Source organism: Terrapene carolina, unplaced genomic scaffold, assembly GCF_002925995.2.
Source record: "Terrapene carolina triunguis isolate 2854851 unplaced genomic scaffold, T_m_triunguis-2.0 Scaffold67, whole genome shotgun sequence".
NCBI lineage: Eukaryota > Metazoa > Chordata > Testudines > Emydidae > Terrapene > Terrapene triunguis.
Genome location: NW_020664418.1, coordinates 48,398,550 through 48,418,275, shown reverse-complemented (window position 1 = coordinate 48,418,275; position 19,726 = coordinate 48,398,550). Strand labels below are relative to the sequence as shown.

General features: G+C 42.0%; 1 protein-coding gene across 2 annotated transcripts in view; it reads right to left on the bottom strand.

Moving 5' to 3' along the window:
- MAP2K5 (mitogen-activated protein kinase kinase 5) overlaps nucleotides 1-19,726 on the bottom strand; it is a 188,516-nt gene that overhangs the window by 114,600 nt on the left and 54,190 nt on the right. For both annotated transcript variants that reach the window (XM_024199528.3, XM_024199529.3), the window contains exons 9-11: nucleotides 5,453-5,521; nucleotides 5,279-5,360; nucleotides 102-163 (exon numbers count right to left, since the gene is read on the bottom strand). In XM_024199528.3, the coding sequence (XP_024055296.1) occupies nucleotides 102-163; nucleotides 5,279-5,360; nucleotides 5,453-5,521 (213 nt within the window). The remainder of the gene's footprint in view (nucleotides 1-101; nucleotides 164-5,278; nucleotides 5,361-5,452; nucleotides 5,522-19,726) is intronic.

Below are 19,726 nucleotides of genomic sequence, written 5' to 3'. Positions count from 1 at the left end.
ACAGAAAGGATGGGAACTTCGACAATGAGAGGACACCTGATACAATCAAATCTAAGACTGGATACGTATATGACACAACCATCAAAGACAAAAATACTTACAGCTACTGCTATTCTTCCTAGTACGTGCTCTGGAATTTTTCTATAAACATCCAAAGAACCGCCTGTAGGGACAGACAGACAAAGTGTGATTAGTTAATATAAAATCAAATACTACCTTAGATTTAAAGGTTTTCTAGCCCTTTGGTTATTAATAAAAATGCCATAAACAACATAACAGTAATAGTGTCAGAAGTAACCGACCTTAAATAACATTCACTCTCTGAACAACCATAGGAGACAGAGCTCTCAACATCTCTTTTCTTCCCACGTTTGCAAAGCTATTACTAACATCTTTTCAGAATGCATCCATATCGCAGGACAGAAAGCAAAAAACAGACTTTATTCTAGAGAAGTGAACAAGGTTTGGCGCACCTTAATTTACTTCTTAGGGCTGGTCTACACCCAGCAGCTAGTTCGGCGGCTGGGGATCGAAGTTCTGGGTTCGACTTATCGCGTCTGGTCTGGACGCGATAAGTCGAACCAGGAAGTGCTCGCCGTTGACTGCGGTACTCCAGCTCGGCGAGAGGAGTACCGCGGAGTCGACGGGGAGCCTGCCTGCCGCGTGTGGACCGCGTCTGAACCGCAGTAAGTTCGAACTAAGGTATGTCGACTTCAGCTACGTGAACCTTAGTTCGACTTGGGGGGTTAGTGTAGACCAGGCCTTAGTAATATAAAGACTTCAGAAGAATTACAACAGATTACAAAGTCAAAATCATCACTAACACCTGGTCATAAAAAGCCATGTACAACTGATGCCATCAACAACTATTGGTATCTAGCACAGTGGAACGTGCCCCTGAAATCAAACTGCCCCTGCAGATCAAACACGTAAGGATTGACTGCACCTCAAAGTCACAACCCTGAACGAAGGGTTGTCTGGAGATGTAACAGAAAGAGCTTCTAGGCACACAGAGAAAGCTTCTGCTAGTATATTCCTTTATTTACTACCTGCCCACAACTCAGTATGGCCAGCCACTGTATGTGGAGAAGATGGGGAACCCTGGTTCCTAATGGGATGCCAGGCATCCCCAGAAGACTGGGAAGCACAGTTTCCACTGGCCTACCTTTTATTAGATTATTTATTCTGGAAATTCATGCCCAATTGATGAAAAAACCCATTTAAAAATTTTAAAGTTCGTTCAGGAAAACAAATTTAAAATTGAGGATGTAAAATAGATGAACATCATCTAGGGTGAGCCAGCTCTGATTTCCTGGCTTGTGAGGGTGTAAATCAAAGCATAAAACAGATGCAAAGAGGGATTTTCAGATTTGCTAGGTGCTGCTCCCATCAAAATCAATGTGGTTTTACCAAAGACTCCAGCTTGAGCAAAGCTAGGCCAACACTGCGAAATTTTGAAAATCCCACCCTTTGCCCTTGTTTATGGTTCAATTAAAAATCATAAAAGACATTCTGTAATGCAGGAGTCCAGAGAACAATCACAGGATTCTTAATCCATTCTGGACTCTTGTTCCATTCTGCAACTGTTAGTCGTGTGAGTAATCGTTACTCTAAAGAGCTGCTCCGTTTTCTTCACGTTCTCCATTGTTGGAAATACAGTATTTGTGCAGGTCTCTACTAACTGTTCTATCTCATTTCCTTAAGGAGATAAGGTGGGTGAGGTAATATCTTGAATTCCACAGAGTGTACAAGCTCGAAAGCTTGTCTCTCTCACCAACAGAAGTTGGCCCAACAAAAGATATTACCTTACCCACCTCGTCTCTCTAATATCCTGGGACCGACACAGCCATAACATTGTTTTCTTAAAATTGTTTTTATTTGTGTTTTAGCCCACGAAAGCTTATGGTCAAATAAATGTGTTAGTCTCTAAGGTGCCACAAGTACTCCTCGTTCTTTTTGCTGATACAGACTAACACGGCTGCCGCTCTTAAACCTTTTATTTGTGTGTTAAATTTTGTTTTTAAATGTAGAGTGCTTATATTCAAGGCATTAGACTGGACTTAAATTTTTAAAGTGAATTTAGTTGGGCTCTTGCACAGTGTGATGAAAGGTAGCACAGCCTCACGTGTCTATTCAACACCATAGAAGGTCAAGTGTCAGGACAGCCAGGTGACCTGCCGTGGCTTGAGCTGGAGCAGGGGAAGGAGCAGTCTGTCAGAACTACCAGGTAGCAGCGAGCATCCCCAACAGGGTGTCGACATTGAGCAAACCGGAGTGGCTGCTTTCATTAGGAACCTGTATACCTGCCTTGGTTAGACCCTTGCTTGTGGATTGGCTGAGATCTCACAGGTAATTATCTCAAATGACTCATCAGGCTCAGAGCACTCATCACATAAAGGGAAGGCGCTCACAGGCTCAGGTTATTCTTATTCATGTTCATGAGACTACTGAGCAGTTAGGGTGACCAGATGTCCCAATTTTATAGGGACAGTCCCGATATTTGGGGCTTTTTCTTATATAGGGTCCTATTACCCCCCCCCCCACCCACACACGCACACACACCTCTGTCCCGATTTTTCACACTTGCTATTTGGGCACGCTATGAGCAGTGTACATTTACCGCTACAAAAAAATTGTCTGTTCTCACACATCAGCAGCCAAGTCTTGTACTTAAAAAGTGAACAGTTTGACTATAGACAGTGGAGTGGAAGAAATCAAAAAACACTGATCTCAGAATACCCAAACATTTTTGTTGTGCAAAGCACACAGTCAACAAAAATTGTGGTCAATGTTCAAAACTGGGAGCCTAAAGTTAGGCTTCTAAAGCCACATGTAGGCACCTAAACAAACATGGCCTGATCTTTAAAGGTGCTGAGAACTTGCAGCTTCCATCAACTTCAATGGAATTTGTGGGTACTCTGCACTTCCAAAGAGAAGAGAGAGATAATAAAAACAATCCAACAATGTATTTCACTATCTTTATTTAGTAAAATAGCATGTTTATTACAGATGTAAAAGTGAAAAGGCAAATAAGCCTCGTTTTATGTTCCCATTGATCTTGAAGATCAATTGGCAGGTGCCAGGATGAGCCAGGTCAAGCAGTTCAACCTCTGCACTTCAGTATTTGTAGACCATGATTCATGTAGTTTTCTTTGCTTTCAAGTCCATCAGAGGAGAACCAATACTACGGTGTGTGTGTTTTTATTCTGCATCTCCTTAATACATAAGTATCCCCAAACATACAGATGCCAAGTGTTGAGGTTACCTTAGAGCTCCATCTGTGATTAGCTATTCCACAAAGGAAGTACTTATTCACACAGCCATCCGTGGAATTCACTGCCATAGGACACTTTTGAGACACAGTTCAATGGGATTTTTTTAAAGAGGAGACTGGATACACACACGTCTTTATAAACTACTATTCCAAGACAGGAAGGCTGGTCAAAAATGGTCACTAGGGGTTAAAAAGTGTCATGCTTAAGGGCTATTCACTTGCAGGGGCTAGGAGGTAAACATTTCCATCTTCACTTGCAGCCCTACACATCCATAAGAAAGTTTTGAACACAAGTTTTGACAAGGTCCCATTATGAGAGTTTTGTTCTTCCTTTACATTATTGTTTACAGATCATTGCCAGAGGGAGTGCACACCCATCAGATGGACCAGAGTTCTTTTCCAATATGATTCCAAGTAACTTTTGCATGGTCAGTAAATACCAGTGTTGTGCAACATTATGAAAGATGCACATCTTATACAAGAATTCAGAACTGCAAACATTTACAAATAGGTACTTCTGTCACTTTTTAATTGCATTTGAATTTGCCTGATCACTTATAGACCCTGATCTTCAGACTGTAAGTAGATGCACATTGTTGCATTTCCAAATATTTCCCTACTTGGTATGCCCACCATGTGACATGCACATGTAAATACCAATTTGTACACAAGTTTCCAGCAGCCTGTTCTCAACCCCTGAGTACATTAATGAGAACACAAATATTGAAAATCAAACCCATTGGGCAATATTTGTATAGTACAAGAACATCAATGAACTTCACATATGGGTTTTGTTGAGTGTGTGTGTGTGTGTGTGTGTGTGTGTGTGTGTGTGTGTGTGTGTGTGTATATAAAAACTTAGCCACAACTCATCTATGTAAATGGGTTGCAATGAACTTCAGAACAGCAAAGGGAAGAGGAAAAAAGAACGATCATATCTAGACTGTAAAACAGATTATTGTAATGAGCAGAAACATATAAAAAACTCTGAAAGACTTTATTTGCGATCCTCAGTGGAAGAAAGAAAAGAAGGTAGCCAACAATGGTCATTGACACACATCTGTTTTATGTAAACTTCCTAGGAGAGAGCCATCTTTGCATGACTATTTATATTATAAATTACTTGTAAAACCTCTATTTCTTCATATCCAACTCAACTGCACCTTAGTAAAATACCTAGCTATGCCAGAAAATGCTGGCTCATGAGAAATTCGTAGCGTGTCATGGATTATTGCTTCAGCAATGTAATGACAACATAAAACTAAGACTAGAATGCTGGAAAATGTTTGAGTTTTCATGCGCCAGACACTAGAAGACTGCATCTGTCATGCAAGAGAGACTCTCAGACTTGATAGACAGAGGATAGCAATGATTATAAATCGCTTTAATAAGATGACTTTGCTTGTTGAAAGTGCCTTTTATCCAAGGATCTCAAAGCACAAAATTTCAATATAAAAGTGCTAATAAATCTCCAGAATGACACTGGAACCAGATCACAGGGTAGGGAGTACTATAGGCCTGAAAGAGATTCATACTGGAAAAAATAAGGGTACACTCCCAAGGAAACTGAGTGCAGCAGAGCTAAACAGCTGTGTTGGAAAATAATTCGTTATCTTGCAATTAAGAACCAATTTTCACTGAAAACACACAGGACATTGGGTTAATAGATTTCTTTAAAAGAAAATCTGTTTTGGCTATTGAAACATTAAAAGAAAAGAACAGCTGTTTTGTCAGTGAAGACAGATTGCATGGAAGAATCAAATATCAAAACACAGATTAAACTAGCATTTATTTCTGTTCTATTTAAATTTTCAATAAAAGTAAATGAAATTACAATCAGGAAAATATTGTGTATAATGAAATATTTAATGTAAAGTGGTAATTCTAACACCCTTTTTAAAATGATCATATTCTCCTATACATTGGAAGTATATATCTTTAAATGCTTTATCAATTACATTTTTATTTTTTTACAATTAAGAGTACACAAAATACTCAACTCACCATCCATGAATTCTGTACATAGTGAAATTCTGTTTTCTACAAAAAAAGCGCCATAAAATCCTATGATATAAGATGAGTCACACTGTAAAAAGAAAAAAAAAGCCTATTCAAAAAATCCTCTGCATAAAGACGACAGACAAACATAATTAGAAGTAAGTGTTATAAAAAGAATACCTTATAAAGGATTTCTAATTCCGACATAATCTGCTTTTGGAGTTCCAGTGTAATATCTAAAGGTATGAGCTAAAAATATAAACATTAGAAACATTATCCGTTCTGAAATAAAATACAAGTAAATTATACAGAATTAAAATCAACCGCATATATTGATAGTCTGTCTGTGAAAGAGAATGTGGGAGCCAGAAATGGCAGAGAAAGGAAACTTGAGGCCAAAGGACAGAATTAATTACTTTTAAAAGTTAGTCACAGGTTAAACTGACTAAGTTTGGCCACACTCATTCCCTAAGGATTAGGAGGAATAATTTACCCTAGCAGTATTAGGCAGCACCGCCTAACACAGTGGTTCTCAAACTTTTGTATTGGTGACCTCTTTCACATAGCAAGCCTCTGAGTGTGACCCCCCCCTTATACATTTAAAAATTCTTTTTTTTATTTTAAACACTATTATAAATGCTGGAGGCGAAGCAGGGTTTGGGGTGGAGGATGACAGCTCATGACCCCCATGTAACAACCTCCTGACCCCCGAGAGGTCATGACCCCTAATTTGAAAACCCCTGACGTAACACTTTGCACTTATAAAGACATCTTTAACTCAAGGATACTACAGCACTTTTACATATATTCAACCACACCTAAAAGATACTATCCTCATTTAGAGACAGGGAAGCTTGAGCACAGAAAGATAACGTCAATCAAGTCTGTGGTAGGTGCATAGACAGAGCTCAGATCAACTGATTTCCAGCCCTGGCGTGAGCACTTTTCAACTGCGGCTGGCCATAAAACACCTAAAACTCTGGGACCCTGATAAACTTTGCAGAATGTAGTCAAGACACTTTACACATTTGAACGAATTCTCCAGCATAAGTCAGTGTGGATACCACTGTAGGAGCGCATGCGCCCCATGCACATGAGGCCCAAGTATTTTGAATAGTGGTGTATGTCAGGGGCCATGCATGTGTCCTGTGCCCTCTTGTGCTCCAGTACAAAGGATAAGGGGCAATGACTCTCCCTCAGGTCCCTCACAATTTAAAGACCATGCTGCCGAGGACTCCAAAAAGCAGGGATGTAGGACAGATCATGGGATCTGCACTGGATTATAACATCTCAAAGAACCACAGTTACCATTGTCTCCAAGTATGTGTCAGTATGGATCCCACTGCACAGGACTGGCAAACAGTACTCCTTCTGGACAGTGAGAATGAGGCGCGCCCGCTGCATTAGTCAGCTAGCGATTGAAGTACAGCTCTCTCGAATCTGGCACGAGTACTAACCACCACAACAAGGGTGTAACGTTTGACAAATATCAATGGCTTGCTCCATATTGCTGCTTTGCAAATCTCAGATACTTGTACGTTTCTGAAGCAGGCCAAAGACACTGCATATGCCCTGGTGGAGCATGCCCTAATGTCTGGAGGGAGAGGCTCGCCACCTAACTGATAACAGGAGATGCACTAAGTGATCCACTTAGAGATTTTCGCTGATGAGATGCAAAAAGAACAGGAGTACTTGTGGCACCTTAGAGACGAACACATTTATTTGGGCATAAGCTTTCGTGGGCTAAAACCCACTTCATCAGATGCATGCAGTGGAAAATACAGTAGGAAGATATATATACACAGAGAACATGAAAAAATGGTATTGCTATACCAGCTATAACGAGACTAATCAATTAAGGTGGGCTATTATCAGCAGGAGAAAAAAAAACTTTTGTAGTGATAATCAGGATGGCCCATTTCCAACAGTTGACAAGAAGGTGTGAGTAACAGTATGGGAAAAAATAGCATGGGGATACAGCCAAAAAAACATGAGGAGAAAGATTAAACATTTTGGTCTTGTGATGATAGAGCAAGGTTCTGGAAATGTCCAAGGTAGCTTCTTCTCTTCTGGCATTGAATGTGGCTTTAGGGAGAAAATGGGTAAGTTAATTGACTACTTCAGGTGAAACTCCAAGACGACCTTAGGGATGAATTTAGTGTGTGGTCTCAGAACCATCTTGTCCCTGTGAAAGACGCCTAGGGAGGTCTGGCCATAATGGCCTGGAGCTTGTAGACCCTCCACACTGAGGTGATGATAACCAGAAAGACTGTCATAAGGGTAAAGTGATTAATCAAACAATCCAATAATGGCTCAAACAGAGACTCCATAAACATTAGGACGGGGTGGCCAACCTGCGGCTCCGGAGCCACATGCGGCTCTTCAGAAGTTAATATGCGGCTCCTTGTACAGGCACCGACTCCGGGGCTGGAGCTACAGGCGCCAACTTTCCAATGTGCCGGAGGGCGCTCACTGCTCAACCCCTGGCTCTGCCACAGGCCCTATCCCCACTCCACCCCTTCCCGCCCCCTCCCATGAGCCTGCCATCCCCTCACTCCTCTCCCAGCCCCCCAGAGCCTACTGCACGCCATGAAACAGCTGATCGGGAAATGCAGGGAGGGAGGAGGAGGCGCTGATCGGCGGGGCTGCCGGTGGGCGGGAGGCGCTGGGAGCAGGGGAGGGGGAGCTGATGCGGGGCTGCTGACGTATTACTGTGGCTCTTTGGCAATGTACATTGGTAAATTCTGGCTCCTTCTGGGCTCAGGTTGGCCACCCCTGTGTTAGGAGGACAATGTTGAGATTCTATGTAGGAGGCAGGTCTCTAACAGGTGGGTAAGTAAGCAGGAAGTCCTTGAGGAATCTCAATACTGTTGGATGTGAGAAGACAAGTATGACTGTATTGGAGCTAGCATGCCGAAATAGCTGCAAGATGAAATTTGCAAGGACTATGTGCAAATGCAGCTTGTAGTTGAGTATCCTGAGTTTCAGAGCCTCTGCTGGGCTCCAGATTATATTGGAGTGCTCATATGGAGATTCATTTCCATTCGGAGGAGTGGATCTTTAATAGATGGCTTCTTGCTCTGTATGAGAATTTCTTAAATTTGTTGAGAACAATCTGTCAGCAATGTTCAATCAGCCAAAATCCACACCATCAGGTGCATGGTTTGAGTGCAATATTTGGCAGTGGTTCTCAGATATTACATCCGGGCAGAATGGGAGATGGATGGGAGGCTGAATAAACATGGGCAAAAGATCAGAGCCAAAACTGCCTCAGCCAGAAAGGAGCTCTTAGGATTGACTGTCTGACTTTTGAGATCACCCTGGAGAACAGGGGAGTCACGGGAGAGATGTATAGGAGGTCCGGTGATCACCATCGCAGGAAGATGTCTGGCAAAAAACACAGACTTATGCCTCCTCTGGAACAGAAGCATGGGCACTTGCCAATGTCTTATGAGGCAAACAATTCTATCATGGGAATACCCCACTGGCAAAATATGGGTGCTGTGATGGACATCTGCCATCACCACTTGTGGTTGGTTACCATATGCTGGCTTGAAAAGTCTGTCAGGTTGTTCTGGTTCCTGGAAGAAGTAGAGCCAATAGGGTTTGCCCCTGGTGAGGACACCAAGTGCATAGTCTGATGGCTTCCTGGCATGAAGGGGAAAAGCGAGTGCCTCCTTGCTTGTATATGCAGTACATTAAGGATGTGTTGTCTGTCCAGTTCTACGACAATGCAGGCCACTGGATGACCCTCAGCTCCAGGACGTTCAGATGCAGCTTCAAATCGTCCGGAGACCAGGTCCCCTGCATCTGCAAATGACCCAGATGGGCACCCTAACCTGTCTCTGAAGTGTCTGTGATGAGTGTCATCATCAGGGAGTGGGGTCAAGAAGGGAAGTCCCTTCCGGACATACTCCGTCCAACCACCAAGTGTGGTCCTGCAGGACCTGGGGCAACATCCCAGACAAAAACATTTCCATCTTTAATTCACTGAAAATGCTGGGAAAAAAACCTGGTTTCTGTTTGACACAAATAATTTTTTTTTTTCAGAACTGCCAACAAAGTTATTCACCCAACTCTAGTTGGTGCTGCTTCTCTACACCCATGTTCCAATGAGTGTTATTATGGCTGGCATCTGCCACATGGCTCAGGTCCAACAGTTCCTCATTTATGGGGAGGACGATTCTGGCTGCCCCAGGAGCTGTCAAAATATCAAAAGGCTTATAAGCTTTCTCTGATATGCAATAGGAAGTCTCTATTGCCTGAATCTTAGCAATTCTCATAAGGAGTTCTTAGAATGACTGGAAGTCACCTGGCACCAGATATAGTGCCAAAGACATGACCTCATTGGGCAATGAGGATGACTGGCCCTTTGGTGGCAAAACAGGATGCTGTTGTAGTTGTTCTGCCCCCGCGTGTTTTTTTCCTGGAAGTCTGGCATAGGTGGTCTGTCCAGAGAAGCTGATGGAGAGAATGATCTCTTCCTCTTCCTTGAATGTCCTGTAAACCAGTTCCTAGAGGTCTGGGATGGCAGACCCCAATACATTCAAAAGGGACACAGTGGCATGCCATATGATTGGTATTGGTCAGTCCAAAGCCATTCCTGACAAGGTGACCACTGATCCCTGTAAGGAGAGCTGACAGGTCTTCCTGTGAGGTTGGCCACAGATCTCAGAGGAGAGAATTCTCTGCTTAAAAGTGCAAGGAACATATGTGCTGGAGACAGACATTGAGTAGACCTCTTCTAGGGGCAGCACCGAGACATGCATCACACTCCATACCAGAGTTTTTACCAATGATCTGGGTCAGTGCCAAAGGAGTCCTCCTCTGTGTTACAAGCTGCTCATCACCAGCCCTCGACACCAGCTTGGCATGGTAGTTTTATCCTTAGGTAGTCAGTCTTTGTGGGAAGATGCTGGAGTTCTGCCTGGAGTGCCTCTCTCTGTATTTGGAGCAACCTCTCTCATGCCAGAATAAGGTACTGGAGGTGTCCACAGCACTGGTGGAGTCAGCTTTGGTGCCAGAGGCGTCAGTGCCATTGCCAGGTCTTGTCTCGATGTCAGGTCTTGTCTTGATGCTGATTTTTGGGGTTGCTTGATAAAACTGGCTTGTTCACTATCAGCACTCTGGAGCTAGTCTCCTCAGGACCTGAAGAAACCTTCAAATATTGCTCCAGGAGATGAAGCTTCAGCCACAGGTCTCACAACCGACGCATTCTTGGGGAGAATGAAAGGCACTGTATATGCTCAGTGCATGGGACACTCCTAATCAGAAGAGGCACTGCTATTCCCATCTTTCAGTGAAATTAGGCCATTGCAGAAGGGGCAGGACTTGAAACCCACAGGTTTCAAATCTGCCACATTGAGTGGGACTGTACAGGGGGTCTGACCTGTGAACATTCAATCCAGATGGGTCGATATAATTCACAGAAGTCATATGTCAATGGATTAGAAGAGTCTTGGGGATTTTATTGAAGAGTTTGAGAAATTTAGCCAAATCTAGGAACTAGTGGGTCAGACACTCACCAGCTTCCTTCTTGCAACCATAGGAGGTAAGAGGGAACCAAAGGAGGTCCATGGCAGACCCACCCTTTACACCTTTGTATAGGAGCGTAAGGAGGCATGGGGTACATGCACAGCCCCAAATGACAAGGCTATTCAAAAGACTCTAACTTGTGCATGTATGCACCTACAGTGGAATCCACAATGACACATACTCCAAGAACAATATGAATTTACATCGGGTGCCAAGCTTATGTCTGGAGTAACAGCCTAACAGGTGTAAAATTTAAGCTTCCCTGGCTCTTGCAAGTTCACTGAGAACTTCATTCTTGGGTGGTTTTGGTACTAGGTTTGATCAGAAATTTAAGTAAAATCGTGAACATCTGAATTAAGCTCAGAGCTGAAGATATTTGAGAACAATTGAATATGGCGGATGTTAACACAACCAATATGTCTCCCCGACTCCCTCATTTAAAGACCATCTATAAATTCGAGTAATACCTTGGAAATTCTGAATAAGCAGCAGAAGCGAAGGAGTGCCTTTATGGCTCTCCATTTTCAAACAATGCAGTCAATGTCTATGAAAGGGAGGCACTGAAAGGCATAACCATTTGTGACCCATGTGGGTCTAGCCAGGTTGAAGATTTGCCACACTCATCATTATTTTGTAACATTTATTGTCTTTGGAGAAATAAATAGCTATCTTCAATCTTGGCACCGTAGCCTTTTGCACCATTGGTTCAAAAATTAGAATACTTGTTATGTAACATGAATAGGTCAGTTATATAGGCATTGGCAGTTGCTCTATTTGCCTTAGCGGTGGCAAAAACAAGGAAAGAATTGTGTGAAGTTAATTTTCTTTGTGGCCTAAACGGGTCAACTTAGTCTCAGCTTTTGTAATTTCATTTTGTTTATTATTTTATGGGGTGTCTTAAACGTGTCATTTGAATTTAGGAGAAGAGTTGAACCTGTTATTTTATCTTTTGTATTGTGATGACTTAAATATTTGTGCTAATTTTGTTGAGTGTTATGGCTAATTACTAAGATGCTACACTAATAAATTTGAAATTGATTGACACTAAATGCACGTTATCCTTAGTCTTACTTTCCCCACCCATACGCTATCTTAGAGTTAGAACTATAGAGTAAAAGCAGTACTTTTGCAGAATTAACAGAACACAAATTATGTGTTGCATATACTGCTGATGAAACAAAATAGAGAGACCATTTCCAAACATATATTTTACAGTATTGATGTCCGTCTGAAAGAAAAAAGCATAGTTTCTATCAAGAGTTAGCTTTAGGGTTGTTTATAAAAGCTCTCACTAAACTAAATTGTAACTGTAATATAGGGCTGCCAAGAAACATTTAACGCACTTCTCCAGATCAATAGTCATTTGCCAGCAATATTCACTTACATTTTTCAGTCTGAAAAACTTAAAATAATTTGCTGGAACACTGAAGCAGTTTTACCCATTAACATATTAATTTAGTTTAATCCTACTTCAAATATATAAAGTTTAATTTTCTTTTATTACATACCGCGGACAATAAAAAGTCTCCCTGCTCTCTTCACTGAAGCTTTCACTGACCTAAACACTGACTAGTTAGCATGGTTGGTTTCAAATACAGCACCAGTATCCAATCACCCAAGACCTGGCATCCTATTGTTTTGAATTAAACTATAATTACATACAGACTCTGCATTATAATGTTAAAGATGACCTGCAAAAGGATAATCCTACAACTTCTGTATGTACTTCATCCCCATATACTCCAAATAAATAAATGATGAATGGGGAACCTAAAACAAAAAAGTTACAAAGTCACATGCCAGCTCTGCTGTGACAGTCCAGAAGGCATCGCCAGGAAACGCCAAATTAGGTAGCCAATACATAGGGGCCACAGTAAATGTTGCATTTTCCACATTAATAGAGAGGCCACTTCTAACTGTATTCAAACATGTATAACTGGCTCTTTTGACCAGCACGGGCTCCATTGTATCTGAGCTGGAGCTGCTTAGCATGACTTTACAAAACCTAAAGAGAAACATATGTTTAACCATAATTTATCATCTGAATAACCCCATTCTATTTAGGGCTTTCAGCACTGTAATTGGGCCAAAAGTGTGTGTGGGGGGGAAAGGCTGCATATCCTCCCCTAAATCTGAACATAGAATCAGAATAATAGAAGATTAGGGTTGGAAGAGACCTCAGGAGGTCATCTAGTCCACCCCCCTGCTCAAAGCAGGACCAACCCCAACTAAATCATCCCAGCCAGGGCTTTGTCAAGCCGGGCCTTAAAAACCTCTAAGGATGGAGATTCCACCACCTCCCTAGGTAAACCATTCCAGTGCTTCAGCATCCTCCTAGTGAAATAGTTTTTCCTAATATCCAACCTAGACCTCCTCCACTGCAACTTGAGACCATTGCTCCTTGTTCTGTCATCTGCCACCACTGAGAACAGTCTAGCTCCATCCTCTTTGGAACCTACCCCCCCACCTTCAGGTAGTTGAAGGCTGCTATCAAATCCCCTCTCACTCTTTTGCAGACTAAATAAGCCTAGTTCCCTCAGACTCTCCTCTTATGTCATGTGCCCCAGCCCCCTAATTGTTGCCCTCTGCTGGACTCTGCAATTTGTCCACATCCTTTTTGTAGTGGGGGGGGCCCAAAACTGGACACAATACTCCAGATGTGGCCTCACGAGCATTGAATAGAGGGGAATAATCCTACTAATGCAGCCCAATATGCCATTAGCCTTCTTGGCAACAAGGGCTCACTGTTGATTCATATCCAGCTTCACATCCACTGTAATCCCCAGGTCCGTTTCTGCAGAACTGCCGCTCAACCAGTCGGTCCCCAGCCTGTAGCAGTGCATGGGATTCTTCCATCCTAAGTGCAGGACTCTGCACTTGTCCTTGTTGAACCTCATCAGATTTCTTTTGGCCCAATCCTCCAATTTGTCTAGATCACTCTGGACACTATCCCTACTCTCCAGGGTATCTACCTCTCCCCCAGCTTAGTGTCATCTGCAAACTTGCTGAGGGTGCAATCCAGCCCATCATCCAGACCATTAATAAAGATGTTGTACAAAACCGGCCCCAGGACCGACCCCTGGGGCACTCCGCTTGATACCGGCTGCCAACTAGACATCAAGCCGTTGATCACTACCCATTGAGCCTGACGATCTAGCCAGCTTTCTATCCACCTTATAGTCCATTCATCCAATCCATACTTTTTTAAACTTGCTGGCAAGAATACTGTGGGAACCTATATCAAAAGCTTTGCTAAAGTCAAGGTATATATCACATCTACCGCTTTCCCCATATCCACAGAGCCAGTTATCTCATCATAGAAGGCAATCAAGTTGGTCAGGCATGACTTGCCCTTGATGAATCCATGTTGACTGTTCCTGATCACCTTCCTCTCCTCCAAGTGCTTCAAAATGGATTCCTCGAGGACCTGCTCCATGATTTTTCCAGGGACTGAGGTGAGGCTGACCGGTCTGTAGTTCCCCGGATTCTCCTCCTTCCCTTTTAAAAAGATTGGCACTATATTTGCCTTTTTCCAATAGTCCAAAACCTCCCTGGATCGCCACAAGTTTACAAAGGTAACAGCCAATGGCTCTGCAATCACGGCAGCCAACTTCCTCAACACCCTCAGATACATTAGATCCAGACCCATGGACTTGTACATGTCCAGCTTTTTTAAAGAGTCCTTTCACCAGTGAGGGCTGCTCACCTCCTCCCCATACTGTGCTGCCCAGTGCAGCAGTCTGGGAGCTGACCTTGTCTGTGAAGAGCGAGGCAAAAAAAGCATTGAGTACTTCAGCTTTTTCCACATCATCTGTCATTAGGTTTCCTCCCCCATCCAGTAAGGGTCCCATGCTTTCCCTGGCCACCTTCTTGTTGCTAACATACCTGTAGAAACCTTTCTTGTTACCCTTCACATCCCTTGCTAGCTGCAACTCCAATTGTGCTTTGGCCTTCCTGATTGACACCCCTGCATGCTCGTGCAATATTTGTATACTCCTCCCTAGTCATCTGTCCAAGTTTCCACTTCTTGTAAACTTCCTGTTTGTGTTTAATCTCACCGAAGATTTCTCTGTTAAGCCAAGCTGGTGGCCTGCCATATTTGCTATTCTTTCTGCACATCGGGATAAGTTTGTTCCTGAGCCCTCAATAAGGCTTAATACAGACAGCTCTCCTCGACTCCTTCCCCCCTCATATTGGCCTCCCAGGGGATCCTGCCCATCAGTTCCCTGAAGGAATCAAAGTCTGCTTTTCTGAAGTCCAGGGTCCGTATTCTGCTGCTCTCTTTTCTGCCTTTTGTCAGGATCTTCAACTCAACCACCTCTTGCTTTCTCTTTGCTTTCTCTTTGTTTGTGCTCATGCTCCTTTTTGTGCATAGTTTCCTTGCAACAACTTGGTTTTGTTTGCAGATAGCAAATTTGAAGGTGGCAGAGGTCTATGTGGGATGGGACACTGCTTAATACACCAAGAGGACATAATTTCCCATGCCCATTACTACTGACACTCAGGCAATAAATAAGGATCTGGCAGCACCCTTCACAACTGCAATGCACATGGCTTGAATGGGCTGAAAGAAAATGAAATTTAAACTCTGCACACAGCCAATAAACCTTGCAGCATCTCTGAAAGGACCGGTGTGGCAAAGAAAGGAAAAATTGTGACCTGCTTCTGGACATATTGAGAGCAGAAAGAGAGGTTAAATTAATCAAGTATAAATTAACTCGCTATGAATTTACTCAGCACCATTCAGCACATATAGGAGCAGAATGGTTCAACTGATTTCAAGGAAACAGTTGTGGGTCAATCCTTAATCTGTGGCAGGGTTGGCAATTTCCTGGGGAAAACCAGTGTAGGACAGGTCGCTGGTAATTACCAGCTTAAGCCTGGTTTAAACTAGGAAACTGGGGGAAACAATTGCATCAACATCTAGCAAGTTCATCAAGCACAGAAAGCATCTTTTCAACTTTTGGATACATCCATTCAAACTTGAGGAATCGGCTCGATCTAGCCACTATATCAAGTTGGTCTTCTGCTGCAGAATGCTACATGGCCAAACAGACTTGGACCGCTATCCGCAACTGCATGCTTCTGACTGCTTATTGCTTCATGCATACTACTCTCCATTACTGTCATTTTCATATAATCAAGTGTTTTCAACTTTTTAAATATATAATATTGAAAACTAAAATGAGTCATAACATGTATATCTTCTTGAGAAAATATCAAACAAAAATGTATACAAACATCCCGATGTTCAGTATTATAATTACATATATTAGTATTATGCCCACTGCAGTTTTACTTTTTATTTGTACAACCCTAAATTAATACACGGATTTACTGCCATATGTAACCACAAGTTGAATAAGTAACTAAAATGAAGTGTAATGTGGTGTGCATTAGCAAAACAGCTTTAAACACAGAAAACGCCTTAAACTGGGACTAACTAATTTTTCGCAAGGCAGAAAAAAACGTGATTTAACACCATGCCATTCCTGACAAATGGAGAAAAACTCAGGTGCTAATTGCAACTATCTACCTTCTAGAAAAGCCAAAGCCAGAGTGGGAATGGTGGATCAGAAGTGTCTGACCCAACTGCGGCTCTCCCAAAATTAGCAGAGATGATGATCCACAAGTGGCGCTATAGAGGAGAGTTCTGGGAAGGAAGCATTTTATTTAATGACATACCTATGATGCTTAACAGTGGAGTATCTGAGCAGCTCATAAGCATTAATAAATTCTGCCTCATGCCACTCCAGGGTAGGAAAGTAGTAGTATTCCCATTTTGCAGATGAGAAACTGAGGCACAGAACGACTCTATGAACACACACACACACACAGGGAAAGGAACTGGGACACTGAATTCAGGGAGAAGGAACCAGGAAACAAATAAGAAGAAGGAACAATAAGCAGAAATGCAACACACACACACACCCTCCCTCACACGCACACACACCCTCACTCTACCTGAAGCCTGTCTACACTGCAGTTTTACAGCCCTGCAGTCCAAGCCAGCTAACACAGGCCAGCCACAGGTGTTGAATTGCAGTGTAGACATACCCTAAGTGAGTTACCTAAGGTCACACAGCTACTCTGTGTAACATCTGCATTGAACCTAGATCTCTTGTCTACCAGTCTTGGACCCTGAACCACCACACGCTCCTTCCCTCCGGATGGAATGATAGAATGCCCCAATAATGACAGTAGTATTAAGAATATCAACTCCCCTGCTTAAAATAAAGCAATCTATAAACATGCTAAGCGGCATAAAACATATGAGAATTTGAATACTTAACATTTCAAATAGGAAGGGTTAAATCTAAGAGAGAAATACCTGTGCACATTTCCTCGGCTCTCCACTACACCTCCAGGACAAATAAGGATGAGTTGTCAAGTTAAATACAAGCAGTCAAGTGACTGAATTATAATTTACTCTGTGCTCAATTTAAATTAGTGTGAGGCTATTAAAATATCCAGTATAAATACGGCAATTCATCACAAGCTGTCATGGATGACTTCATCTATTTGCTGGAGTGGCATACGTTCCACTAAAGGGAACGAGAGCAAAATCACAGGTCAAATTAAGCTGCTATTCTGTTTTAATTCACTTATTTAATCTGTGGCGACATAATTGTCTTTTACAGTATGTACAACTCAAAGGAAATTTGGGAGTATTATAGTCAGTATACAAATGATTAATCAAATGGTCCATTTAAATGCTAGTTTAAGAGCAGCAAAAACTAAAGCAGCTGAAGAATGGCAATCAGCCACAATACACACAATGCTAGGATTTTTCATCCACTCTTAGATGGATTTTTCCCCCAATTAGAAAATAACTAATATTAGGAAATCTATTAAATCCTCCATGCATTATCTAGCTGAAAAGTTTTTATGGAAGACTCTAATGATGTAGAGGGCTTCAGTCTATAACATGTATTTTTTTTCTGCTCAGTCTACTTGCAATTTTCAAGTCTATCCACCAGCACAAAGCACCTAATCAACAGGTTTCACAAGTGTTAACTTGGGTTGTCAAATCATATGTAATATTTACATTTAACAGAAATATACTCATGTAAGAATAATTTTACACGTTTGTAGCCCTTTCCATTCAGAGATCAGTGTCCTCTATTATTTGTCTGCTTTACACTGATCAATCCTCACAACATTCTTATCAGGACAAAGGTCTTAACACCCTCATTTTTTAGATGGGGAAACTGAGTCAGGAGTAAGTGACTTGCTCGAGGTGACAGAGCAAATTAGTGACAAAACGGGGACAGAGATGCAGGTTTCCTGATTCCTGCTTTTGCAACCATGATGTTATAAACACATGACAATACGTACGTCCTGCAATATAATTTTTGAAAGGGCATAGAACACGTACATTTTAATTAATATTGATATGGACAATCAAAGTAGTAACATTTAGCAATCAAAATCCAGGCTAACAAACCCACAAGATACTAACTAACCCTTGGGGACTGGTCGACTCCTTAGGGCTTGAGGAAAACAACCAGGTGAGGTTCTTTGGAGGGAAAGATTTTCTTGCAAATGAAAGGTGGGGTGGGGGGAATCAGTCTCTCTTGCATGTAGTTAATCCTGACAAGCCCCGCCCTCTTCCAAGAACTGTGCCCTCACTTGCTCCACCACCTCTTGCAGACAATTTCTGACTGTTCTCATAGTGGGATGGCGGCAACATGCTTCAGGAGATCGGGCTATGGGGAAAGAAGCCTGAGTAACTTTGTGCCAGGCTGGGAGGGAGGGAGGCTCCTCTGTATGTGGCTTGGAAGAGATCTCTCTCAAGAGAGCAGGAGCATGGAAAGAGGCAGGACTCCTACCCAGTGAGAGATGGGGGCAGAGTTCAACAGGCAGTCATTTTAGCCTTTAAAAGAGAAATAAATCTTGGGGAAGAACATTTTCGGCCCCACATTTTAAAAAAAAAAAAGTCTTTTCCTGTTAAAATTCTTGTTCAGAATTACTTATACAAAATGATCCCTTGTTTGTTTATTGTGACTATGGCGAATTCTTGTCTTTTCCATTTGATTGTCACGGGTTTTGTCAATGACAAACACAATACTTGAAAATGTTTAAAAAAAAAAAAGACGCTTGTTCGGTATGCATGTGCAAAATTCGTTGAGTTCATCTCCTCTCTGAGTTCCACATCCTGGGCTCTCATTCAGAGAGCCATTAGACTTCAAACATTTCCTGCATTCAGAGAGCCAGTTGAGAAAGGGAGTCAGCAAACATTTGCTTTTCTCATATGCACAGGAATTTTCAATGGGTCAAATCAAAATACGTAATTATGTATTTCATCTATTTTACGTGAAATACAAAAGGAATTTTTATCTGCCCCACAGAAAAAGTCAGAGGCAAAGCTGGAAAAATTTATTAAAATATACATGATTGAAAGCACAGAAAAGCAGGGCCCAATCCTTGAAGCCCTCAGTGCATGGAACACACGCTGAAGTCAGTGAGCATTCCCTATATGGAGGTCTTATGGCACAGGCCCGTAACCAGAAGCTCCATTTACTTCAATTCACACGAGTAAATTGTGGTAATGTTGCTTTCAGAAGCTAGGCTGCAAATACACCCTCCCCTCGCAAAATAAAATTCAACACAACTCAGTGATGTTAGAAAAAACATTGGTTAGATATAGGATGGGAGAAAAGAGAGTCCTAATGAAAACCTTAAATCGTACATACATTTCTAAGTAATTTTTACATAAATTAATTAAAGTAAACTTTTTCTTTTTTTAGTTACCTATTTAAGTTGCCAAACCATAACGAACACAAAAAGGCAAATATCTTCCTGAACTTTGTGGACTGTTTTTAAGTTTTAGTGGTATCACAAAAAACCTACGTTTAGAGCTTGGCTGATAAGTAAAGGAGGAACTTATTTTCAAATATTTTGTTTTAAAATATAAAA